The sequence below is a fragment of the Ambystoma mexicanum genome, chromosome 11 (genome assembly GCF_040938575.1).
Source record: "Ambystoma mexicanum isolate Mex_15411 chromosome 11, UKY_AmexF1_1, whole genome shotgun sequence".
In the NCBI taxonomy this organism is placed as follows: Eukaryota; Metazoa; Chordata; class Amphibia; order Caudata; family Ambystomatidae; genus Ambystoma; species Ambystoma mexicanum.
This window is the reverse complement of record NC_090934.1, coordinates 975651622-975678605: the sequence shown is the minus strand read 5'-3', so window position 1 is coordinate 975678605 and position 26984 is coordinate 975651622. Positions and strand designations below refer to the sequence as shown.

General features: G+C 46.5%; 1 protein-coding gene across 3 annotated transcripts in view; it reads left to right on the top strand.

Annotated features, from left to right (window-relative positions):
- SYT12 (synaptotagmin 12) overlaps positions 1 to 26984 on the top strand; it is a 1146553-nt gene that overhangs the window by 688146 nt on the left and 431423 nt on the right. For all 3 annotated transcript variants that reach the window (XM_069624132.1, XM_069624130.1, XM_069624131.1), the window contains one exon: positions 17608 to 18000. In XM_069624132.1, the coding sequence (XP_069480233.1) occupies positions 17608 to 18000 (393 nt within the window). The remainder of the gene's footprint in view (positions 1 to 17607; positions 18001 to 26984) is intronic.

Here is a 26984-nt window from a genome sequence, read left to right as displayed (position 1 = left end):
ACGGGTGAAGTAAAGCCAGGAACGGTGTGGGAGGCCTTTAAGGCGGTTATTAGAGGTCAATTCATAGCCATGAAGGTGTTTAAGGACAAACAGAGATACTTATGGGAAAGGGAATTGGAAAGAAAATGATTAGATATACAAGGGGAACGCCTGAAGAAACCCACACTATCTTTGAAGAGGGCTCTGAGACACATGCAGGGTCAGTTGGACGCGCTTCGTATAAAAAAAGCAGAGATTAGTCTTTTACGTCTCAGGCACTTGTACTATATGAAAGCCAACAAGGCTGATAAATTCTTAGCAAGGCAACTACGAGCCAAGCAACAAACGTTAACGGTCAGGGAAATTCGAAATGCGCAGGGAGAGAAACTTACCCATACCAGAGACATGGGGGAGGTGTTCAGAAACTACTACCCTGACTTGTATGCTACAGGAAACCCAAGTAGGACTGACCAAGATTGCTATTTGAATACGCTCACAATGCCACAAATAATGGAAGAGGACGGGGAGAAGTTGGAAGGTGACATCAGAGAGGAGGAAGTGAGGATGGCAATTAAGGGCCTCCAGACGAGCAAGGCGCCCGGGCCAGACAGGTTCACCGCGGCCTTCTATAAAAAGTACTCAGAGGTCTTGATGCCATTCCTGGAAAAGCAGTACAACTCATTCAGAGGGGAAGGAAATGTGACCCCCAACTATGAATGAAGCGAAGGTCCTGGTCTTCCACAAAGTGGGGAAAGACCCGCTGTACCCAGGGTCCTACCGCCCAATTGCCTTGATAAATGTGGACGCTAAAATGTAAATGAAAATTCTTGCTTCTAGGCTGCCTCCCCAATCTGATTAACAAGGATCAATCAGGATCTATCCCAGGTAGGCAAACTCAGGACATCTGAGGCATATAGCACACTTGGTGGAGAAAGTTGGAGTCAAGCAAACCCCCACAATCTTGCTAGCTGTCGATGCCAAAAAGGCATTTGATTGGGTGCAATCCTGTTCGGAACACTAGCATGGATGGGGTTCGGGGAAAAATGTCTGAACATAAGGGCTAACTACAATTCCCCTTCGATTAGGATTGGCATTAATGGGGAGGTCACGGGTAGAGTGGAGTTAACAAGGGGTACCAAACAAGGGTGCCCGCTCTCACCCCTATTGTACGCAATATTCCTGGAGCCACTTGTAATCAGGATTAGGGAGTCCAGGGCAATAGCGGGGATTGAAATGTCAGGCAGGCAGCATAAGGTTGTCGCGTATGCGGATGACCTGCTGGTGATCATCACGGATCCGACTCACACTCTTCCAGAGATGATTGGGAACTAAAGAAATTTGGGGCGATTTCTGGATAGAAGATTAACAGGAATAAATCAGAAATCCTACCCCTGGCAGGGGATAAAGGGGAAATTAAGGGGGTGGCAGATTCCCTTGGATTAAAGCTAGCAGACAAAGGGATCAGATACCTGGGCATAACTCTTACGAGCAGGGTGGATCAGCTGTATGGGGGGGGACTTTACAGACTTGCTGGGGGAAAATGAAGAGGGACTTGGAGAGGTGGAACCCGCTGGCGGTTTCTTGGTGGGGGTGAGTCTCCTTGGTAAAGATGACCATACTCCTGAAACTGTTGAACTTCTTCGAAGTTCTTCTGATTAGGGTCCCAAGTCCTTCTTCAGGTCTCTCACAAAGGCAATATCCTCATATATTTGGAAGAAGGCACCAAGGGTATCAAGGGCAGTATTAATGACTCCAATTATGGACGGGGCATGGCTCTCCTGCACTTTTACAGGTACTATCAGGCAGCGCAGCTCTGGATCTTGAAAGAATGGATGGGGGAGGAGCAACATAAGGTCTGGGCCGAGCAGGATAGGGCGGTGGCTAGAACCCCACTGAGGGAGCTGTTGTGGAAGGGGAGCCAGACCAGACACCCAAATCTACGAGTAATCGAGGTCCTGAGGGCACCATTGGACGGATGGGATGAACTTTCACGGAACGGCTCCATAACATCAGTGCCAGGCCCGTTTACCCCTATGTCGTGAACCAAGAAATCCCTCCTGGAATGGAAAAGGGGGCATATAGGAATTGGGAAAAGGCAGGTGTACGAAAATTGGGGAAATGATGGAGGATCAAGAGGTGCTCCCGTTCGAGACATGCAAAAGTAGCTTGAATCTCAGGGAATCAGACCGGTATGAATATGAACAACTCAGACACTGGTTAGGTACCCCAACGATTAAACAGGCTGCAACATGGGACCTTACCCAGTTTGAAAAGTATGCTGTATCCAGTCCCGGAACCAGGAAACTGGTGTTGACACTCTATAAATTTATCAATGTGCAGGGGGAAAGGGTCAACTGGAATTACATGGTGAAGTGGGAGCATACGCTGGGGGAGTCCATCAAAATCTGAAGTGGGAGGAACTATGGGGCTGTGTCCCAAGGCTGACCCGCTCGGTCCAAATGAGGGAAATGCGGGTAAAGGTGATGACCCAGTGGCACCTGACTCCAGTGCGGTTGAATACCATGTTTCCGAATATGTCCAAACTGTGCTGGAGAGCGTGCGGTGGCAAAGGTACATGGAGGCATATTTGGTGGGACTGCAAAGGGATTTAGGGCTTCTTGGGCAAGGTAAAGGCACAGATGCAGGGGATGCTCCCTAACGTGGCTCAAATTGGGGAGCGCGTGTGGATGTGTGGGCTCAAGGACCAAGCAGCAAAGAAGCTATCTAAATCGCAATGGAGGTGCTTTATGGGACTGCTAATTGCGGCCTGGGCAGCTACAGCCCAGAATTGGAAACAGCCGGATCCCCCACTGATCTTTGGCTGGTTACAGAAGGTTTGGACATTGGTAACAATGGAAAAGTTATCCCACACCCTGCAGGGCACGGGGGGCTCCTTTGTAAAAGAATGGGGGAAGGTATTGGAATACCTCCAATAGGACTACATGGAACAGTGGTGCCCACACAAAATAAGAATATTGGACATATTTGCAGCATGAATAGATCCCAGCAGATTCAGAGACTATCTTCCGGAGGGGTTTGGGGGGAGAGTTTGGGGGAGAGTTACCTTTTGTTTGTTTCTGTACATGAAAATAATAAATGTATATAAAAAAATACAAACCGGCAATATAATATGAATACATAAACAATGCACACACCTATAAATATACATTGACATGCAGTACAACATACAAAGATATATTATATTACATTACATAGGGGTGACTGCTGCTGTTAGCTACCCCTTCTCAGTACCTGCGAGTGCTGTCCTGGTGGATGGTGGCCTTCCCCTGTCTGGAAAATGGGGCATGACCCACTTCAGGCAGGTTTTTGTTGGTGGTGTCCCATCCACCACGTCGGTGCACCACATCACATGGGCCCTTCGCTTGCTGTATCTTCTGGGCGGCTCAGTCAGCCATGTTGGACCACCCGATCATCACTGCATGGCATGCACAATCATAAAATTGTCCTTATGGAGCTCACGTCACTGGCATGGCAAAGAGAGCAGGCCTCACACTCCCTGGGACTCTGACCGGCATGCCAGAGCTCCCTGTTTGACCATGGCTGCTAGGTTGCGGGCAGCCTGGGACCTCTTCACCAGGGCATTCCGGGGCTTTCCTTCACTGCCCCAAATGGCATGGCAGATGTCTGCCGCCTTGTCCCGATCTTCACCTCCCTGGCCACAACTGGCATTTGTGGCTTGGGAGGACTCTTTCTTCAGGGTCTGCCCCACTTGTCCCCTGGAGATTGGGGGGCGTCACTGGGCATGGCCATGGCGCCCAGTTTGGAATGCCTGACCAACATGGCCAAGGATGAGTGGGACTGCTTTCTATCCCCAAACCGCCCAACGCAAGCTGTCCAGGGATTTTTACAAGTTGGGGCCTGTCCGGTCTGACCCCTGTGCCTACCAACAATGTGTGGGCCCTGTGGGTACACAGGGGCTGCTCCGGGCATGCAGCCCAGGCTTATGATAGCCACCGGGTGGCCCCACGCACACAGCCTGGTTTTTAAAGTTAATAGGCACTTGGGGGCAATCGAAGGCCACAATCCCCCATAGCGCAGAGGTGTGCTGCTCCTTTTACTTTCCCCTCTCCTCAAATGTATTTGTTCCAACGGTCTGCTTTAGAATACCCACTATCCCCTGCCCAGCCTGCTCTTGAGCAGGGATCCCTTGTCCTTTGTTGGGGCGTTTTCCATTAAATCCAGTCCTACGGTGGGCTGAATAGTTCAGTCCAGGTAAGGCCACATGTAAAAAACACATCTACACAGTAAATACAATATTTTTCCCTACACCCTGTCTGTCATTATTTCTATTTTCTCCTCAGGATCCGAATGTAGCCCTACATTTGCATCAATTGTCAAACCAAATGTGTTGTATATAACTTGACTTGAATATGTGGCAAGTTCTACATTAGAAGCACTTTCCGGAAACTATGCAATAGGATTTCTGAACATCTTAAAGCAGTCAGAACTTGTAAAGAGGATTATCCAATGGTAGCTCATTCGAAATTATGACAAGAACATGAGAACTGTTCCCAATTAGTCCTTAGCGGCCCTGAACAAGTATTCTTTAGAAAATGCGGAACAGATGGAGCATTGCAGCTTAGAAAAAGTGAATCACACTGGATAAATGTTACTGGGGCAGTTCAAATGTGTGTGAATCGAGAACATGAACTGAGAGTATGTGTGGCACAGTTAGTCATTGTTTTAATTGCATATTTCTTTAATTGTTGTCATCGAAGTATGTTAATTGAATGATCTAATTCCTACGTTTATCGCCACCAGTGACTCATATTTAGTTCCATTCATTGACATTTGCAAGAGTTAATTCGGAAATTGTTATAACAGAGGGAAATTTTTAATTAAATAAAACATTTCTCTACTATACGCGATGATATATTATGTTTCTTTGAAAATTGACACGCTTCTTTTTGTAAAACCAATAATCATTATTTGGTTCATTAGGCACCAATTTGGACCTCACCAACTTTTCATTGGTAATTTGTAGATTTATCTTGTTAAATTATTTGGTAATAGAGTATTAAAGAGCCATTTTACAGAGACTATTTTGCTACTTTAGAATGTATTCTATATCTGCGAAACCTGGCATACTAATGGGACTAACATAGTGGTAACCAAACCAAAGGGGGGGGGGTCCGTTTGTAAAATGTACAAATTGCACAGTTTACTAGAGTACAACATCATTAGCACAGAGCGAATGAGCGCGAGGAGGAGATGGAGCATGGCTGTGTGTGGCCACATAGTTTGGAGGGCAGCTTTAGAGGGTGGGAACAGAGGGACAAGATCAGGGTGGCCTAATGGATTGATTTAGAGAAATCTTGAAGAGAGGAGTGACAGAAGACCGTTCCTTATAGGCAGCAAGAAGAGAGGGTGGTACAGTGATGCTTCCACCTGTGAAGGAGGTGCATAGTAGTAGTCACTTTCGGACCCATGATTGGGTGCTAGTGAAGAGTCGAGCAGGATAGTGGTCAAAAGGCATTGCTAAAAATGGGTTTAAGTCTGCAAAGCCCTATTGATGGGCATGGCAAGGGGTGGAGGCAAGCTCTGAAGAGAAGGCATGATCATATCAATACAATACAAATGTAATCTGTGTTTTCTAATGGGAAATACAAGGTGAGACACCTGAAGGTATTCGCCTAACCTACTCACCCTGGATCTTTCATTCAGGTGGCCAGGGATGGCCATTGCTTTTGGATCACGACCCTGGGGTTGGACACGCGAGGTAGGATCACCTGAGTTGAGGGTCACAGGGATTGGGAGGAGAATGCTCAAGGTCGAGACATGGAATCCCCCTTTTCCCATTACACACCAACCCGCTCTCAGCCCATATGGGGTATTTTCAATCACACCCCATGTCCCCCTCCACCCTTTCCAACAAGTACTGGGACGAGAAAGCGCCGACCGAGAATAATGACTATTACCAATAGCAACAACATAGGAATGGAAAGGGAGGCCTACCATCGAACATCTCTGAATTGTCCCACTAATAGTCGGGCAAGGCCAGGCACTTTTCACCAACTGTGCACACCTGACTCCCATTAAGTTTCACCTATTGTATATAAACTGTGATTCTGCCAGGTTCATTGATCGAGCTGGGGTTCCTGGATGGAACCAGGAGGCCAAGGAGCAGACTGCTGCCAGGAGAGAAGCCCGGATGAACCGGTGGAGTGCGGGATGCCGAGACGCTGGCTGGTGTGTGCGAAGGGCTGTAGCGTGGTGAGGGAGATGTGTCTCCAGGGATCCAGAGCGGGACGGAAGGCAGCTTATCAGCCTTGTTTAGGCCAGTGCTCATTCCACTGGGACGTGTGTGGGACCCAGGGAGTATCTGAGGGGCAAGTGGTGAGAGCCTGACCTTGACCCAAACCCATTTGAACTTGTTCAATCTGCTCGCCAGCGCTGCGCTACTGTGGCTGAGTTTCGGGAAGCAGAGAGAGAAACTCAGTAGCGTGCGGCTAGCTGGAGTAGGAGCGCTGTGAAAGGAAGAGCCCAGTGAGCGAAAGCACGAAGAAAGAAAAGCAAAGTGAAAAAAAGTTAACGGAAAGTGAAAGCTGGAAAGCGGCAAGCGAAAGAAAGCAGAATGTGAGAAAAAGGTGCGCTAGAGTTGCGGATAGAAAGAAAGATGGAACAAGTTCGCTGGGGGTGCAAAAACAGCAAAGACGGGGTGCGAGTGACCCGAAAAGGAGAGGGGCACAGGGGACCCGAAATAGAGACAGTACAGAGACAGTGGGAAGGAAAATGGACAATCGTGAGACAGTGAAAGCAATCCGAAACTGAGAAAAGAGTGCAAGTGACCCAAAGGAAACAGAAGGTGCCAGAGAGCACAGTGAGGAAATGAAGATGCAACAGAGCACAGTGAAGGTAAAGAGAAGGGTGCAAGAGGCACTGAAATGTGGACAGAAGGTGCATGTGTGCATAAAAGGAAAAGGTGTGCAGGACACACAACAAAGGAGAAAAGGACAGAGTGAAAGAGGCACAGACGTGTAGAAGGTGCCAGAGAATAAGGAAGGGGGTTAGAGGTTACACTGGTCGTGCCTGGGAGGAGCAAAGAACCTGGCGTTCGCGAAACTCTCTGAAACTACCCCCATGAAAGACCTCTACAGTGAAAGGTACATCCTAACAAGAGAAACATTTTTTGTTTGTTTGAGACCAGAGGGGACTACGCTTGGGGAAGTGGAACTGTCAATCCTCAGTTAAGTAAGGAACTGTGAATCTTTTGACCAACCATTTTGAGATGAGCTATCTTGCACTGGCAGAATTACACCTATTGATAAGACTACTTGAAAACAGCTGTGGTTTACATTTTCTTTTGAATCACCATTTTTCCTTTAAGAAGATCCCCTAGTACATTTGGTTTAAGAGTGAGGGCAATAATATACACAAAATTATGTCAGTGGAAAAAATCAAGTTTAAGGAGGAGTCCGGCAACAAGGACAGGTAGAGGGGTCACCGAATTCGGAAACCACAAATCAGACCATACAGAAAGAGAAATAATTAGAAAACATGAACAATTTATTTTTATTTCATTATACATTTAAAACATACATATTAAATCATGTTTGCAAGCTCATATCGAGGTAGCAACATTTTGATTCACAAATAAAGTGCATGACCAATCAAATTGCTTGTCTAAAAACACGGCTGATAATTCAATCAGAACCAACCTAATGTAGCCGAGTAATCTGAACAAGCCGGTTGAAGGGAATCATCCGGATAGGTGGTTAGAAACTACGCCACACTAATCAATTACGAACAGCAAAAAATACATGGACAAGGCAATAATAATGACTTCTTGAGTTAGAACTCGAACGGGGTGCCATGCGTCATTAAGAGTGAGGGCAAGCATAGGCTTGGGCACAGACTAACTTTGGCTTTGGACTTAAAGACATAGACAGCCCTTAGAAACATCATTTAAGGGAACAATGCTGTTAGAATTAAGGCCAGATGGCTATTACACCAACGCCACAAAGTTTGATAATAAAGCTTTTCAAACTGTTACTTTTGAGACTGTGTCTCTCTTGATACCATGCCTGTCTCACAAGGCTAAGAGGAGTGCAGGGGAGTGCAAACCGTGGATAAGGATGAGGCCAGAGAGAGATGGTTCAATGGAAGGGTCAAAGTGCATGCATGTGCGAGGCGGGAAGATCAGGTCTTGGGATTTGCCACAGGGGTAGATTAGAAGATTGTGAAGAGAGACCATTAAGTGGTCGCACAGGATAAACTGGAGTTGGAACCGTTGGCTATTTGGGAGTCTGGAGTTCCACATGAGCACAGTAGTCTAGGCCAAAGATGGTAGGATGTCAAGCTCAGAGGTCCAGATCACAAAGGAAGGAAATGAGTAGCAGACAGCAATAAGTGAGGCCAGTAATGACCGAAACACACTGCACAATACTTATTGAATAGCATAATCTTAGATTTGTGTAGCCATTGGTTATTTAGATAATTCATGATAAATATTATGTTTGCATTGATGGTTTCAAGAGGAAAACATTCCATACATTTTTACAGTAAAATAACCTCTTTTTACATTTCTCCACTAAACGAAAAAGAGGCCATCATAGTTAATTTGGAGCATAACAAAAGGTCATTCTCTGATATTCCTCATTTGTGGTTAAATAGATTGCATGTTTTCGTGACTAAAAGTGTTCCCATGTTTAGTGCGGAAAAGAATGTTGGCCTAACATGACAAGTCTTTTTATTTAGTAGTGAAGAAATGACTACTGCTCTGCAGAAATACAGGGATTAATGATGATAAAACTCCTACTCAGGCCTACACTACTACTAAACCAGCTGTGATCCCAAACCCAAAGGTGACCGTCGCAGTCCGACAAGTATACCACATTCACCTCTTTAAGGTAGCATGGGCCGGGGGCAGGCTATACTCTTATGGATACATGCACGCTTGTACAGAAGGACACCAAACAACGATAGTACTAATGTATCAAAATAAAAGAATAGCTGACTGGAGTGCTATAAAAATAGGATATTTTAGTTAGAAAATTGGGAAAAACGCAGAGAATTAAGATTTTGGAATAAAGGGACATTGTGTATTTGAAAAGGGTTCAAAGGCAATATCTTCACAGCACTATCAAAGCCACGGAAGCCCCTCCTCAGCCACCTCACCCTCAAGCCCACCAACACCCCCTCACTGTCCACAACATCGAAGTTGCTCACCAACATCTGCTCAGCCATCGCCCATGCAGCAGACCTCTCCAATCTCACACATCCTTGACGCCATCTTCATCTCCAAGACCTGGCTGACACCCACCTCCACCCATATCCTAGATATCCTTGTCCTCGAAGGCTACAGCATCCAACACAGAGACTTGCCGTACAAGACAGGCAGAAGCCTTGCAGTCATACACAAGACCTCATGGCCCTGCACCAGACTTGACATTGACAACATTGGCTCCTTCAAAGTCCTCTCCTGCCACTTCCCACTCTGTCACCTTCCATCTCATCTACAGACCACCCAAACCCAACACCACCATGTCCCTTAGGCATGCCAACAACATCTTCCTAGGCGATTTCAACCTCACTAGCAACAAGGCCACCAAACCGATGAAGCTCTCTTCAGCCTTCTCGACACCCGCAGCCTCACAGCACACAAGACCCAGCGCACGAGAAAGAGAACATCCTCGACCAAATCATCACTGCACTATCTTCCCGCCACTACAGCTCTCTTCTCCCACTTGACTGGTCTGACCACGTAGCCATGCCTTCCAACATCCTACACATCACCCCAGTCAAGCACTCCCAGCAGACAAACCTTCAGGTCCTCCAAGAACTTCCCAGTGGAAGCCCTCACAGAAGACCTTGCCAGCCTACACCTTACATGGACTGAGCACTCCCAACCGAACTGTGAATCTCTACTGAACGCACTCAACACCACCCTCTCAGCCTCCATTGACCAAAACCCGCCTCTGAAACAACACACCTGCAAACTGAAAGTGTTAGCACCCTGGTACAAGCAAGAACTCAACCTCTGCAAAAGAGTCATCAGGAAACCAGAGAAAACCTGGCACTGCTCCAGGACTTTCTCCAATCTGGCGCTCCTCAAGGAACTCGGAGCAACCTGCCGGCAACTAATAAACACAGCCAAGGCCTCCTACTATCTGAATACCATAGCAGAAGCCGACAACAAAAGCAGTGCCCTCTTCAAAGTGGTCAAGCACAGTGTCAACCCGCTACTCAACCCTGCAATAGCACACTCCATCGAAAAATCCATTGCCATGAACACCTTCGACAAAATCAGCAAGATTTGCAGCACATAGATGCCAGCTCCGCATCCAGAGACCCACCTCATGTCCCTCACAATCTCTCCACACCATGGACTTTATTTAAGGCACTCTCAACAGAGGACCTGGTAGAAACCCTGGCTGCCCTCAAAGCCATATCGTATAAAGATGGCATCCATCCTCAAGAACCTCTCCACAGAAGCTCTCCTTCCCTACATGGAGATAATCAACAGCTCCCTAATTCAAGGCACCTTCCCATCAATCCAAAAAAAGGACAAATCCTCCATCTACTAAAGAAACCCATTCTGGATCCCGACAACCTAGGTAATTATCGCCCCATCCCCCATCTTCCCTTCCTAGGGAAGATCATTGAGAAAGTGGTAGCCGCACAACTGCAGCAACAAATCGACACCAACAATCTCCCCCAAACCTACCAATCCGAATTCAGACCCAGATGCAGCATGGAGACAGCAACCATACAGGTGGTAGACGCCCTGAACATCCTTGACGACTGCCACCCCTGCCTACTGGTTCTACTCGACCTCTTGGCTGCTTTCGACACAGCAGACCGTCAGGTGGTTACAGACACCCTTCATCGGCGCATGGGGATCAGCAAACTTGTCCTACGCTGGTTCAAGTCCTACCTCTCCAACCGCAAGCAGTTTATTCAGATGGACACCGCTAGATCGCCAATGCTACCCATTACCTGTGGAGTCCCACAGCGTTCCATCCTCTCCCCAGTGATCTATACATGAAGCCTCTGGGAGCCTTCTTAGCTATACACAATTTCCACATCCACCAATACGCCGCCAACACTCAGTTATACCTCAAGCTGGACTCCATCAAGGACATCCATAGACTCAAAACCTGCTTCTCGCTGATCCAGTCTTGCATGTCCAGTGCATACTTGAAACTCAACCCCTCCAAGTCCGAATTCCTACTCCTCACCAACAACACTGAACACCCAGACGTATAGACCTGGCTATCAACCATGAACTCTGAGGGATTCTCACCTGAGCTCATCTCCTTCGCCACGTCCCTTGGGTTCCACCTTGACAAACATCTCTCCTTCAAGACACACATAGCTAGGAAAACTCGGACAGCTTGGTATCAGCTCGCCCTCCTATGAAAAGACAAGCACTTCCTTCCTCCAGACAGCTTTAGATCCACCGTTCAAGAACTGGTCCTATCCCACCTGGATGGGGGCAATGCACTCCTCGAAGGCCTCCTGTTATCCTCACTTGTGCCCTGAGAAGTGCCCCACACGCGGCCACACGCCTCATCAAGGGTCTACGCAGATACGACCACATCACCCCGGCTCTCATCGACCTTCACTGGCTTCCACTACACATGATATTTGAATCTTCTGGCTAGTGATAACATACCCAGAGTGCTTTGTCTGCATGGCGTAAAGTTGGGTGGAGTGTGAGATTTATATGATGATTGGGAGACATGGGGAATACAAGATGGTGGGACCATCAGTGGATGGATGCTTCCGCCCAGGCTACTCTATCTCCACCCGCTTCGTCTGTCTTCCTTCAACAGAGTCTTGGTTAATTACCACCCTAGTGTGGCTGCCTTTGGCCTAGCAGAACCTGGCCCTTGAAGCACTGGACCTCCTCTCTACCCTACGTTGTTAGTTCCTATATTTAACCGTTTCCCAGGGAAGATAGTATTTTGCTGGGGCAGAGCCCAATGGTATGGCTTGGGTGAAACTCTGTCCCAGACAGTGTATACCAAGCTGATTAAAAAAAGACATCAAATAGTTTGGGCCAATATAATTGTAGAGTCCCAGAGATCACCATGTCATAACCAGACCAGATGTGTCCTCTGCCACCAAACCCTGGGGCCCACATTTATATAGTTTAATATAGATGCAGGACTGCCCACAGTGAAATACAGATCCTGGCAGTTGGGCATTTGGTCACAACAGTGCTGGCAGCTGAAGCACATGTCAACTGTGACTACCATGTTGCCAAATCACAAGACAGCTGTTGAAAGGTGTCAGTAGATTGTCTTAGCGGTTATACATGTGTTAACTATGCTGTTTAGCATGGTGCTTTATAATAATATAATAATAATTTTGCATTTATATAGCGCTGCAAATTGAGCGCTGCTTATTATTACCCACGGTGTGTGGTGCTAATTTATTGACCTCTGAAGGATGAAAGGCTGAGTTTGGACATGCCGGGATTCGAAACTGCATTAGCAAGCTCTGCACAATATCAAAGCGAGCACTCTACTCGATGTGCCACTTGACCGGCCTCATTTATAAAAGGGGGTTTCTAATTAGCAGACCTCACTTTCACAGACCGTGCTTCCCGCATCATTTTATTACTAAAAATCAAAAGAGTTCCGGCTACTCCGCCATCACAGATGGCATTCTGTCACTTTAGTCTTATTCTAGTGTACAGAAAATATGACGAGTAAGATGTCTTTTGTAAAACACAATTTGGAAACATTAGACGGAATGCTTAAGATGATTACCCATCTGTTAGTTCTAGTAGTTTGTGGTGAGCAGAGACTTCTCAGGCGAGCTGTTGTAAATCGAATTGGATTTGTAAGCTTTCTTTCTGTGGTTGATGTACAATATATAGTAAGGATTCAAATACATATGATCGGACTTGCCATGTAAAGGGAGGTGCCATGTGGTTTGCTTGGTTTGTTTTTGTTGTGCACTTATCCATCATTTATAACCGACTCTGCCTCCGTTTACCTTTGGACCAACCTCGGATGTCTCATTTACTCTGGGTGCTTTGTTTGCAGCAAAGCTGAGAGTAGAAATATGTTTGCTGCTCTAGGTAAGAAATCAATGTTGAAGTGCCACGTACTAGGATCCTCTCAGGTTTTACTCACTGCAAAAATGTAGTGCTTTAGTTTGGCGATTGGGTAGCATCTTTCTGAGGGTATCACGTTTTTCTACAAAGTAAATTGCAATGTGGCATTGCTATTGTCTAAATCTGTTTTTGTTGGTAAAGGGGGGTGGGCAGGGGTGTGGGGAAAGGGGGTCGGGGGGTGGCCCATAAAACATATACATTTCAATGAAAACCTTCCAAGTAATTTACTTCAAGGAAATGACATTGAACCCTTCCCGAGTACTGCTCCACTTACCACCACATCACTCTATGGCTGCCACATGTCTGTTGCTGTGTTCATCATCCTTTGTCTGTACCATCGTGTACATGAGTACAATCTGCTTTTGGCTAAAGTTCAAGCTAGCCCACTGCAATGTTTCCCTTCTGTTGGTGGCTTGCTTGGAAAGTTTTTCTCTGCATGTTTGATATTGGATTGACTGTTCTTCAGCCAAATGCAACCTGCAAGCATGAAATCTGATGTCCAGACAATTAATCCACATGCCAAAATTAATTGTGGTCTTTGGCGTATGGCAATACTACCAGGTTATTTAGGGTAAACCTGGGTTAAGTCCTTGCTTTTCTCGAGATCATTATGTTGAGTTTCGGGCAAATAAAAGTATTTTCTGTTTTCTCCGGCAATACACCTAAAACATAAATTAGCAAAAGGTGTGGGAGCCCCCCTACCGAGAACAAAGTTCAAATAGCCTGTCCTATGGAATGGCGGCAAAGATCAAATTCAAGACCCTCTGTGTTGTGAACAAGTCTTTCTGGGGCCTGCAACCGCACTAACTCCAACTCTTTTCCTAAACATCTGCCTTCCCGAGCTCTCCGCTCATCCACCTACATTTTAGGATTAGATTGAGTTGTGTCTACCAATATACCCGTTTCACTCTCCCACTCCTCACCTGATGTTTCTGTGCTGGTTTCTGATGATGTCTCAACTGGCCTCTCTCTCCAGGTGTTCAAGTTCTTCTTCTTTACTGTCTTGCACTTTTGTTTGAAGAGAAAAGGCCGGGCTCCTCTGGAGGCCACTTTGCCAGTTAGGCTATATTCCCGTCAGCGGCGACCCAGGGGAGCCCACCCCAAACCAGGGAAAAGCCGCAGCAGAAAAACCCTGGGTAGTTGATGAGGCTTGGAGTAGTCAGTTTGTAGGTATTCACAATACTTCTTGGAATACTCTTGGTTGTTGAATACGTATTCACAATCCCGCTTGGAATACGTAAGAAGTTGTGAGTAGTTTTCACAGATAGTTCTTTGGAAAAACAAAAAATCCACTTGAGGGAACTACAATATCCAGAATGCACCTGGGTCAGCCTTAGAATCCTTAGACCAGATGTCCTTGAGTAAAGCCTCAGACTGGAATGCGGCACAGGACCACAAGTCTATAACTCAGTCAGCTTGTTTGCATATAGACAGCTGGGAGCAGGCATGATTGTGCCGGGCTGCTTCGTGCCGTGAGAGACACTAGAAGTGGATGCCGAGCACTTGGAGGGCAGCGCGGTGACAAACAAGAAAAGCAAACACAAAAGAAAAAACGAACACTGCGAGGGGGCGCATGTTTAGAATAGAAGCACAAGAAAGGAATATTCCGCCGGGAGCGCGGAAGAAAGGTCAGGGAAGAGCAGTAAAGGGGTAAAACAGGGCGGGAGCTACAACTAGCGGGATACAAAAGTAAACCGTTGCAACGCGCTAGTTGCAACATCTGACGGCTAATTATAGCCTCTGTTAACAACAAGGACTAGACCGTCAATTCTGGATGGATGAGTAAGTGCCCATCAGTCCTTATTCCATTTCTTCCACCTTTCCCACAGACTCCACAGGCGTTTCATGACGCTATAACTTTCAGAGGGTCAGTCGCTTTTCCAAGCAGAGAGTTGGGGCAGAGCTCTAACTTCGGTAGGGGCCTCCCTCTGGAATAGTCTCCCTGCCTCTCTCAAACTTGAGCATAAGCACCTTTGGTTCCAGAAGCAAAAAACCTTCCTCTTAGCTTCCTCTCTTCCTCGACCCTGCTGATGTCTCAACTGCTCCATGCACTGGTCACCTGGCCCCCTCTGAACTTGAGCCCCAGTCCCTGTATTTCCAGTTGCATCTCACACTTCCCCTGCACTTGTTGTCTGTATCTGCAACCCTACAGTCCCTTCTGTCTGCACTTATGAGCAATCCGTTGGCTGCACTTTCTGAATTACCTGCACTGAGCCACCTGCTGGCTGCACTTTGGAAGTACCTGCACTTCTCTCCCCCATGCCCATCAGCACTTCAGCATTTCCCTGTACTTGCGTGATCTGAATGACACAAGGCCTAGAAAGATTGTTTTATTCTCCCTCTGTTTCCCCATGCTTGTCTTGTCGCGCTAGAAACACTTGTGTACGTGCACGTTATAAATGCCATATCATATCCATGCATTCCACTCAGAGGGTCTACAACCATGTTTGAGCTCACTCCACCCTTCACAGAGGAAAAATATCCTTTTGCTTATCAGTCTGGCCCCACCCAATAGGGCAGTCCAGCACTGAAATGCTAGGAAAATCTGTTCTGAACAAGAGCACCATCAGCAACCCCAGACAAGTGTTTCAGCTTTGTTGGTCCTCATCAGGTAGGTGAAGCTGGGCCTCTGTAAGACACAGTGAACACGGGGTCCATGTATGGATTTCCATTAGTAATTTAGGGTTACATTAGTTTGAATGTTCAGCCAGTTATTTTCTGCACCGATTGACTTACTCTTCTTGAACACAAACATGAATAGGCTGCAGCCTTTTTCCGGACTTAAATTTCTTCAGGACCCGAATGTTCTAATTAAAGCCATGAAGTGCAAGCCCTTGGCTTTTAAAAGAAAACAAATCAACCCGGGCTTTATTCTTTTCTTCCTACACAAAACAATGACCGCTGCCCCAATTGCTTCTGCCTCTTTATTTTTAGGTAATTTAGTTGGATTTTGTGTAGGCATTTAATCCCGAAGATCTCCTTTACAAATGTCTGATGGCGTGAATTGCCATTCCAGTCTATGAATGTAATGTGGAAAAAGCACTGGAGAACCCAACAATTTTGGCTTTTGTACACTTGGGTATGTTTCCATTCTCAGCTGATGCAATTTATCAGTGTTAAATTCCCCTCTGCTGTCCAAATGGCAAAGTGCACCTCTGTGTGCCTTTAGTGTGCCCTTCCAATTCAACAACAGCTATCATTTTAACAGAATGAGTATGGTTCTACACATCCCTTTCCACTATTGCAAACATTCGGAATAATTTCAAGTGACTTCTTTCCACCCCCACTTCTCTTCACACAGGGCACGGCGTTTACAGTGTCAATGAACAGTTAATTACCGGCTCAACGTTTTAGTCTCTAAAGAGCTAAACACTGTAGGACCAATGCCTCCTCACGAGCTAAAACTGAAAGTAGGTGCTGTAATTCTGCTTGTACGCGACCTTATGCCATCACAGGGACTCTGCAATGGTACAAGGTTGACGATTACGCATCTCTAAAAACACATCAATGGCTAGTTGACATTATATGACGGGTACTCAAACCATGTTCTACATGTTCCCACAAAAAGCTGCGGTATTATCCTCTCCCATGCCCAGGTGTTTAATAAGTGTTGCTGTGATCAATGCATCACAGGCCCAGGTATTCTCATAGAATTGTAAATGTTGTCATTGTATACCAGTTATTGACATGAAATGCCGAGTTACATCATAAAGCATGTATTGCCATTAAATGCCTGGTTCACATTACAGCATAGCATTCAGGTTATGTGCTGGCTATTAAAATGCCTAGGCTTTAGCATCAGATGGCATCGTGTGGCAGAATCTTACATAATATACCAGGCACTGCAATTAAATGTCCAGTTACTCACACGACTTGCCAGCCATTTTATTAACTGTCGGCTGCATCCAGTGCCCTTTCTCACTCTAGCTATTCACGTCATAGTCCAGTTACTCAATGCATATGGCAGGAGTTAGCAACACATGTCTGATTTTATAAAACAACAAAAGGCCGGCCTTTGCATATAGGCAGAATGCGAGGATTTTGTGCTTTTTCCCCCATGTGGAAGCCGCAACTTCAATGTCCACCATCACATTGCTCTCCCTGCACTATCAAGCTCTCCTGTCTTGTCTAAAATGTCGGGGGATAAGCATGAGGGTGGGAAATGGGATCTTGACATCCACCGAATAGCCTAAAGTTCTGCCCAAAAATCAGAACAAAAATGCAAGGAAACCACCTATTAGTCTGCAACTCTGACCGTCGAACCTACATATACATTGTGTTTGCAGGATACATAATTGGTTTCCCATTTGGATGCAAATTTATCACATGAACACTCATGATCAATATCCTGAAACGCTGACCTGTGTATGGCCCTCAAGGTCCCAGGACCTGAGTTGTACACTCATGGTCTAGGTTAAAGAATCAGATATCCTGGCCATACCAAGGAATATTCAATATGATTATGATGGTGTATTTGGTGATGCTGCTTAGTTTAATCTTTAATTTAGTGTTAATTTCACTTTCTCCTCCCATTGCAGAGGAATGTCAACTTTAACTCCAGAAAGACCACGGAAAGAAAGTCTCCCAACCACAAGCCGAGCCTGAAGATGGATGACACCTATGAAAATATTAACGAGCTTGGGACTTTGGAGCTGATGACCAAAGACCTTGAGATGACTTCATATGGACCCCTAAAGAGATCTGTTTCAACTGACTCGCTCAGTTCAATCTCTTCCATTGGCAACAACTTTGGGCAGGATTTTACAGTGGGGCAAATCGAGGTCAATATGGAGTATAACATGAACTCCAACTCCCTGCATGTGACTTTGGTGCAGGGGAAGGATCTCATGGAGAAGGAGGATGTCAATTATGAGTCCTGTTTTGTCCGCATAAACTTACTTCCGGATGAGCAAATTGTTGGCATTTCCAGGGTAAGTATGTGATGTCATTTATTTTCTGTATATTGTGTTTTTGTGTATATATGTATAAATATATGTTCACAACATAATTTTGTGAACAATTTTTAAGTCGGCCATTAGAAAAATCTCGTCCACATCTTAAAAGTAGGTAATTTCTGTCAATATATGCATGAAACCTGTGTAAAATGTACGGATGCTCGGAAGCCTTTGCTTAATTTAAGTTAATTTAAGGTAACTTGCAGTTCAGGAAATGCACATACATTCTGCCTTATCACGAGTTTGGCGCTAACCCTTAAATGCGTCGGTAACGCCATTTCCGCCGTATTTAAGGGCGCACCAAATCACGGCCTTAGTGGATTTACCCACAGCTCTGAGCTGGGAGCAAATCTGCTGCGATTCTGCCAAAACATAAAATCCTTGCAGTTTTGAAAGTCTTTGACAGTTGAAAGCTCTATGAAACGAAACGTGGGGAGGCGTAACCCCACAAAGAGAAAAGAGGGTTTGAGCCCGGCAGAGGGAGACCCATGTGAGAAGTGAAATTACAAAATTTTGTGAAAAGAAAGACCGGCACGAGCCGGGCGGAGGGAAGCCTATATTGAATTGTGGTTAAGTAAAGGTCAAGTGCATTTGTTGCAAGGCGGACGAAGCCTAAAGAACTTGTTGAAGTGTCAAAAGCTTGAAGTCCAAGCCTGAAATGTTGAATTGTAACAGTAAACCAAAGTGTGCCAGATCGATAGAACTGTGCCATCCACCTAGCCTTTTAAGAAACTCTGGAGACCCTGTGCTTCTGAACGTGGGGAAGGGAGTTGTTATCTAAGCCATTCTGAAATTTCTTTTTAAGACACTATTTTTCCTTTTATATCCCCTTCACACATTTGCCATTTGAGAAAGAGGGCATAGTTGGTTTTCTTTTTTAGTATAGGCCTTTTTGTTTTGACTAGACTGACTTAGACTTGTTTATTTGTTTAATGGTCAAAACTACTTTCATTCTAGAGTTAGCGCCAGTTAGGAATTCTCAAACCTTATCAAATGTTATGTTATTAGGCATTTATATAGCACTCTATATATCATTGGTATGACCTCAAAGTGCTAGTGGGTTGTACACCCTCAGGGACAGTAGTCCAGGTCAGTTGAGGGAGTAGGGTGTCGAAGGGTGCTTGGGTGCACCAGTTAAGTGTGCAGCTGATGTAATTGACTGATGGTAGCTGCATCCTAGCATTAGGTGTGGTGGTAATGATATCAGTTGAATGTGTGCAGTCTGGCGGGTGGACAACAAGACTGGGTTCTGGCTGCGTTAGGCCTGTGGGACGCTTATGTGTGCAGCTAGGCTGGTTTGCCGTGGGATATAGCTGCGTTTTATTAGAATGATGAGATGTTCATGGGGTAATGTTCGTATGTGAGCAGCTATGCCAAATTGATCGAGGGGTGTTGCTGCATTCTAATTGTGTGATGGTGTAGAGAAGAGAGTAAGGATAGTGATATGGGAGGATAGTGTTTGCGTGGCGTTATGATCCAAGGAGATCGATAATCTGCATTTCAGGCATGCGGTTGCTTAATAGCGAGTTAATGAGCGCATTCAGTGATGACATTGTTGGGATCTCATTGAGCATTAGTCATCGGGCTGCAAGGGTTCAATTGCTTCAGAAGGTCGTGGTTGGTATTACGGAAAGAGACACATTTTGAGAGCTTTGCCAAACGTGATACAGTCTTGGGTGTGTCGAATGTGAAGGAGAAGCAAGTTCCACAGAGTTGGGGCCAAGGTTGAGAAGGCAGATCCTCCGATCCTGACAGAGTTAGTCACTAGAAGGAGGGCAGTGCTTGATCTTCGGGTGCGTGATGGGAGGTATGATTTTATCTTTTCTTGTAGGTATAATGGGCTGGTTTTGCATGATGAGTGATGCACAGGGTCTTGAAGGTGGCTCTTTGTCCAACTGGGAGCCAGTGGAGGATTCAGAGAGTTGGTGAGATGTGGTCTCTTTGACCCAGGGGAAGGAGCAGTTTTGTAGCAGCTTTTTGGGATCATTGGAGTTTGTTGAGTTGGTATGCCGGGGCTCCTAGGTATAGGGAGTTGGCATAGTCCAGTCTCAACATCACAATAGACGTAACTGCGGCAAGTCTGTTCGGGTAGGAGAGGTAGGGAAACATGCGTCTGAGAAGTTTGGGGTGGTAGTGACAGCATTTTGACACGTTGATTTGACAGGAGAGGGTCAGGGAAAGGTTTTTTAAACTTGTATGTATTGTGATCTGTGTCTGCTGTTGATACTATGCCTTCCTTACAGGTTTCAGTAAAAAACAGTGGGAATTCCTGATTCCTACAGAAAATGTTAAGAAATCGGCGAAATGTGCAGCTTGCGCTGCGTTTTGCCAATCAGCACATAAACATTATAGTAAATGTATCACAGAGAGCATAACTCAAATCATTTTCTCATCGGTGCAGTCTCATCTTCCATGTCCTCATTTTCAACCTACTGACATGTCTGGTGTCATCCATAGACTTTAATGGTATCACCATACCAGAAAGGCATCATTAAAATAGGTTATACTCTATTGAGTTGAATAGTAGCCTCAAAACCATGGAACTGATTCACCTTGGAGGCTCAACGGGTTTAGAAATATGGCAGTTTCTTAACATGTGACAGTAAACATATTGCTTAGCTTTCGGAACCTGCATGACAATGCTGCATACATGCATTTGTTTAATGGTTTTAGCATCTCCATCCAAACTTCTGTCTGCGCAAAGGTAGCCTAGGAGAGTAAATGGGAACATAGTTGTAGGGGGTGACATAGACCACTGAGTAAAGCTGCAAGTGGATAGAGCGGCAATGCACACAGACAACATGGGCTGCAAAAGTCAGTGTTCATTTTGGCAGTGGTTGTCCAGCTGATGACTTGAAATCAATCGTGTTGTCCTTTTTAAAAATTGTTGAGTGTGGTAGTCCGTGTGGTTTTCATGGGGTTGCAATTGCATTGGCGGGAGCCAGGAGAGAGATGCTTTTCCAGGAGTTAATGCAGGTGGATTTGGTTAGTGAGGCAGCAAAACGGTTTCAGATTGGTGGGAAAAATGAATAAATCACAAAATATACATTGACTACTCTTAGTCAGTGAATGGTTTGGAAAGCCAGAAGGTGGTCTCGGACCAAGGACATGTTGTCAAAGAGTTTTATTTTACTAAAAAGAAAACTCCTCTCTAGCCCTATTGCTAAAAGGGGGTGTTCCCTTCCTAATCAACTATACTAAGGTGTTTGTCAATAGACAAAATAAAATAGTCCTCTGTCCAAACGTACTCTCTAAACTGGCCCTACCACTTAGAACAAATATAAAAGATAAATTAGACTGAGTTTTTCACCCCGATCTCATTTGGAACTTCTAGGAACCACTTCTATAACATTTCTCCCTGGTTTAACAGTCCTTGCAAAGTGGCAAAAGTTTCTCAAGATTACCAAATAAAATCTCAAGTTCCTGAAAAGACAAAATGTTCAAGGTGCCTTAGGAGGAAGGATATTTCCCTGATTCCAGTCCACCACTTTGGTTGGTTTCTCCCCACTTGGTTCACCTCTTGGGTGCTTCTGTGCTCCCCTCGAATCTCTTCTTCACTTGTGTTATTGGGCCCCTCTGGTTCTCTTGGGTCTCTCTGACCCGATGTCTCACTTATATCCCTGGAGTATTGGTAACTCCTCTTTCCATATGTATCACTTTGGAGTCTCCACTTTTGCTGATTATATTACTCTGGTTTCTGGGGCTCCCGTAACGCTTATTGTTACTTGGTTCTTTCTGTCCAGGCCTTTATGCCCCCTGGTGTGAGGTTAGTGATACCTCCTTCTTCCCCTTTCTCTCTCTTCTCTCCTCCCCATTCCACTCTGTGCACCCCGGTTACCTTCTGTGTCGCAGGGTCTTCTCCACTGAGGTGGCGTCTGCTCACTAGCGGTGGCTTTCTCCACGACTTTCTAGTCTCGCAGTCGGTATATGAGCGGGTGAGATGTTCTGCACGTTTCAGAATTTCTTGCTTCCTGGGCTCTCCCATTGAGAGCACAAAATGCGTTCCTCCCTCACGTCCTGGTTTCGTCAGCAGTTGCGCCTCCAGGCAAGGCCTGTGTTACTTATCTTTGCCCTCGTCAACTCTGCACAGCTCTCTGACGGGTCTGCTGTGTTTCTATTTCACACGGACATCTCTCTTGCGCCCCAGCAAGCTCCGCTGTAAAGCACGGCTCTGCCCCTCAATGACATGCTTGCGTCAGAGGCTCTTCCCAGCATAGTGTTCCTCATGCATTCTTTTTTTTAAAACCTTTTATTTTTGGTATTTGTACAGTAAACAATCGGAATTACAACATAACAACAAATATGGAAATAGAGTGTGCTTCATATCCCGTCTCTCCCTCCCCTGCCCGACCCCCTCCAGGGCGCCCTCTTGTTGTGTTGGTGCTGATTGTCAATTGGTTGCTGAACTCAGGCTGGGATGTGTGCCGGCGCGATTCTATTGGGGTTACGGGGATGTGTCTCTTGAGGAGTTGCTGTTTCCTGTAGATGACAAATAGGCAATATATGGGCCCCGTATGTCGGGTGGTCGAGCGTGCAAGGGTAATAATTAGATGAAGTTTGATTCTGTGTCCTGACGATATCTGCTGTACAGTTGGTGTGGGTCCTTTAGCCCATGACATCGCAATTCTCCTGCGTGCCAGTAGTAGTAGCAGTCCTCCTAGTTTGCGTGTTAAGATGGGAAAGTGTTTGGTGAGACCCAGGAGTGTGATCTTGGGGTCAGGTATATGGTCATGCCTACCATTGCGGCTGTCCATTTCCCAGAATTGTTGTATTAATGGGCAGGACCGTGCGAGGTGGAGGAAGTCCGCCGATGGCGTACCACAGCGACCGCATAATGAAGGTGTCGAGGGGTAATAGTGGTGGATTCTAGCGGGGGCATGGTATGCTTGGTGAATGAATTTTAGGTGTATTAGTTTGTATCCTGTATTTAGTGATATTGTCTGAGTTTGTGCTAGAATGTATTCCCATTCTTCATCTGGGATTGAGATCTGGAGGGCCCTTTGCCATCTCGCTTTAGGTGTTGTCGGGTTCGGGGCTGTCTCCATCAGTAGCGATTTATATAGCATCGAAACCAGTTTACCCTCCCCTTGCGACTGGATGACCCTGTGTAGCAGTTGCCAAGTTGCGGGTTGTTGTGGGAACGAGGGTAATCTGTTTTGTAGGGAGACTCTAAGTCGGAAGGAGATAGGCGTGTCTAGGGCGGTGGAGGCTCTGCGGGTTTTGGCCTGTTGGGTAGTGAGGAAGTTCCCATCGATAAAAAGATCGCCCATGGTTTTCAGTTTTAGCTTGTCGACCCAATTCAAGTAGACTCTCTCCGTAGTCAGGGGGATACCAGGAATGAATTTTATCAGAAGTAGGGGGGAGAACCTAGTCCGAACGTTACATTTCAACGCAATTTTTTTCCATATTGCAATGGAGGACAGGATCGTGTTTAGGGTGTTATGAGGGGTATGTGTCACGCCAAAGATGGCTGCTCTGAGCAGGTTAGGGGATGCAAGAGCTTGCTGTAGTTGGACATGGGGACGAACGAAGTGCGTGGCGTACCAATGACCCAGGAATTAGGCTTGACGAGCCCAGTAATAGCGTTCTACGTCTGAGAGTGCCATTCTGCCTTTTTTAACTGGCTGGATTAGTGACTTATAAGCGATTCTGTCTAGTTTGCCCTCCCCCTCCCCTAGAGAAGTTCCAGGATTATGCTCTTCAGGTGGCGGAGATGTTTTTGGTGTACCAGTAGGGGGAAATTTACAAAGAGATAGAGGAGCTTGGGAGTATTACCATTTTAACTATCAACACCCGGCCTCATAGAGTGAGTGGGAGTGTTTTCCATCTCTCTACTTTACCCTATAGTGTTTGGATTACTTTGCCATAATTATCCTGGAAGAGGGTGTGGTGGTCTCTAGCCATTTGTATGCCTAGATAGCGAACATTTGAGTGTTCCCATTTAAATCCAAAGTCATCTTGCAATTCTTGAGTCTCTGGGGTAAGTGGGAATATAATTGACTTGCTATGGTTGATCCTTAAGCCGGAGAAGTTACCGAATTTTATTATATCCCGTAGTACTGGATTTAGGTTTATTGCCCGGCCACGTATGTATAGGGCGATGTCATCTGCATACAGGGAGATTATTAATTTGTGGGGGCCAAAGGTCAGGCCTCTGTGTATGTGTCTGGCTCGAAGGTCTGAGGCGAGGGGTTCCATCACCAGAGTGAAGAGCAAGGCGGACAGTGGGCACCCTTGTCTTGTTCCCTGCTGAAGATCTATTGCCGTCGATCTGGTTTTCCCCAGGATAATGTGTGAGCGGGGCTGGTTAGACAATATGACTGTTAGTTGGAGAAATCTCTTTCCCAGGCCTATACGTTGAAGGATCTAAAAGAGAAAGGGCCATTCGATGGAGTCGAAAGCCTTCTCGGTGTCGAGGAGGACCGCCACTGCTTGGTGTGAGGGGTCTAGAGCCTCCATGTCACGATCCTCGCCCAAAACCCCCTCTGGCAAACCCATTGGCCAGGTGGAGTCAGGACTCAGGCCTCTAGAGCCTGGCATCCTCTTCAAAAGCACTCATGGGGCCAGTCCTGGCGCCTATGGCGCCAGGCTCATACACCATGAACAACAATGTGCTTGGGAACTACTTTATTGTATTGTCAGCCGACATGGAGGCATCCACATAGCTTGGTTCCCTTAGAACCAAGCTATGTGGTCTAGTGTTTTGGGTGTGGCAGGCCTGGAACTACTTTCCCTGGTACTACTTTACCTGGGCTATATAAACCACACCCTGACTGCAGAACATGCTTCGTGTTACTTTGCAGCTTGCAACGTGACGCTCACCGTGTCCAGCTATCCCCTCGAACCTCGGAGAAGCAGAACCTGCAGGGAGACAAAAGGAACATCATTAGCAGCAGCATCTTACCTGCAGTCTTCATCTTTAAACACTCGCAGCTACTGAGAACAGCTTCCTCGAATCTGCATGCCTTCCGGACAGAACGACCTGAAAGAGGAAGATAGAGGCAACATTAAAGAAAGCTGTAGAGACATTTACAAATTACGAACTGCTCAAAAGGCTTACCTGGCTGGTCGCCTCTCGGCTGGCACCACTCTGGACATTCCACTCGCGCTGAAGAACACCGCGACCTACAAGGAAGGAAAACACAGGTTAGCAAAGGCAAGACTTTGCAGCGCTGCGCATAGCGCTTACTTACCGCATCATAGCGCTCTTAATGCGCCATCATTTACCAGCGGGGCTCAACCAAGCCAGTTCACCGCGCTGACGCGCCGCATACCTAAGGGAGAAAAAAGAGACCTTTTAAACAAAGAAAGGCATGCAGGATAGCAACAAAACTAAAGAACAGCAATAAGGCCTACCTGAACAATATCAAACGGGCCGGCGTCAGTGAAGTAACTGGACCGCACTCGCCCATGAAAGACAATGCGCCCCTGCAAAGAAGGCAGGACGGAGAGCACGCATAATTCTACCACAAGGTAGAACCTTCCCCACAGACCACATCAGGGCAAAGCTGAGAAGCATACCAGTGAGTAACCTGGCTGGGTGGCGTCCCTGTGGATACCAGGTGAGCGTAACACTCCATGACTCCGAACATGCGTCTGATACCAAATGTTGTATTCCGGCCGGGTACAAATCCGGCTTGGTCTGCGAGTACCAGTGCTGGCATCTGAGGGATGAGTCTGGAGTATTTTGCCCAGTATTTTATTGTCCAGATTAATCAGTGATATTGATCTGTACGAGCCACATTCTTCTGGGGGTTTGTTGGCTTTGTGCAATAGTATCATGTTTGCCTCTCGGAGGATCAGGGGCAGTGACCCAGCCTCTAGTGCCTCCTCGAAGACTTGTAGCAGTAGTGGGGCGAGGATGGGTGCGAAGGCTTTGTAGAACTCGCCTATTAGCCCGTCTGGGCCTGGCGCCTTTGTGCTTGGTAGGTCCTTGATGGCCTGGAGAATCTCCTCTGGAGTGATGGGTGCATTTAGGGGTTCTTTTAGCGTGGATTCCACCCAGTATAGTTCTATATCAGCTAGGTAGCGTGCCAGTTCCTCCTGGGTTGCGGTGAAGTGGTTTTATATAGCTTTTGATAGTAGGTGCGGAATACTTCCGCTATTTCCTTGTCGGTGTGCACTAGGGTGCCCTGGAGGTTCCAAATCTGCTCAATTTGTGTGGGCTTTCGATCTGCCGCTATCAGCCTCGCAAGGAGAGCTCCCGGTTTCTGCCCCTCTCCGTATTGACGGATGTGGTGGCCATGTGATAGGAATTTTAGTTTGCGGTATGCTGCCGCTCTAAACTTGTGGCTCTGGTGAGGTGGTTTGTAAGCGTTCGAGCTCTTTCAGGCGGGACTCACACGAGGCCAGTTCCCGCCCAATGAGTTTCAGGATTCCCTGTTCTTTGGTTAACAGACCCCTCTGACGTAGCATTTTAGAGATTCCCACAGGGTTCCTGCTGATGACACCGATCCCTGGTTGTTTTCAAGGAAGGTTATGATCTCTGTACGGAGTTCGTCAGCGAATACCTGTTCTTGTAGGGATCCGGGCTTGAATCTCCAGTGTCTTCTCCCTTCTGATGGGTTGGTGGGACACTCGACTGTGACCGCCGAGTGGTCCGATAATGACCTAGAAAATATTTGGCTGTTTGTCCATTGCACCTGGCTATGTGCGGAGACCAATATGTAATCCAGGCGGGAGCTGGTTTTGTGGACCCAGGAATGGAATGAATAGTCTCGGGACTCGCCGTGTTGGAGTCTCCAGACATCTACCAAATCGTATGCTTTGCAGATCTCTAGGATTTGGAGAACTGCTTTAGAGGTGGTTATGGACGACGGGTGAGATCTATCCTTCTGCGGGTCCAGTGCGGTGTTCATGTCTCCTGCCCATATGATTGTTGCGAGTCTTGCTTCTCCCAGGTGTGTCATTACCCAGTCGAAGTTGTTGAATGTGTCTGTGTTCGGTCCGTAGGAGTTTAT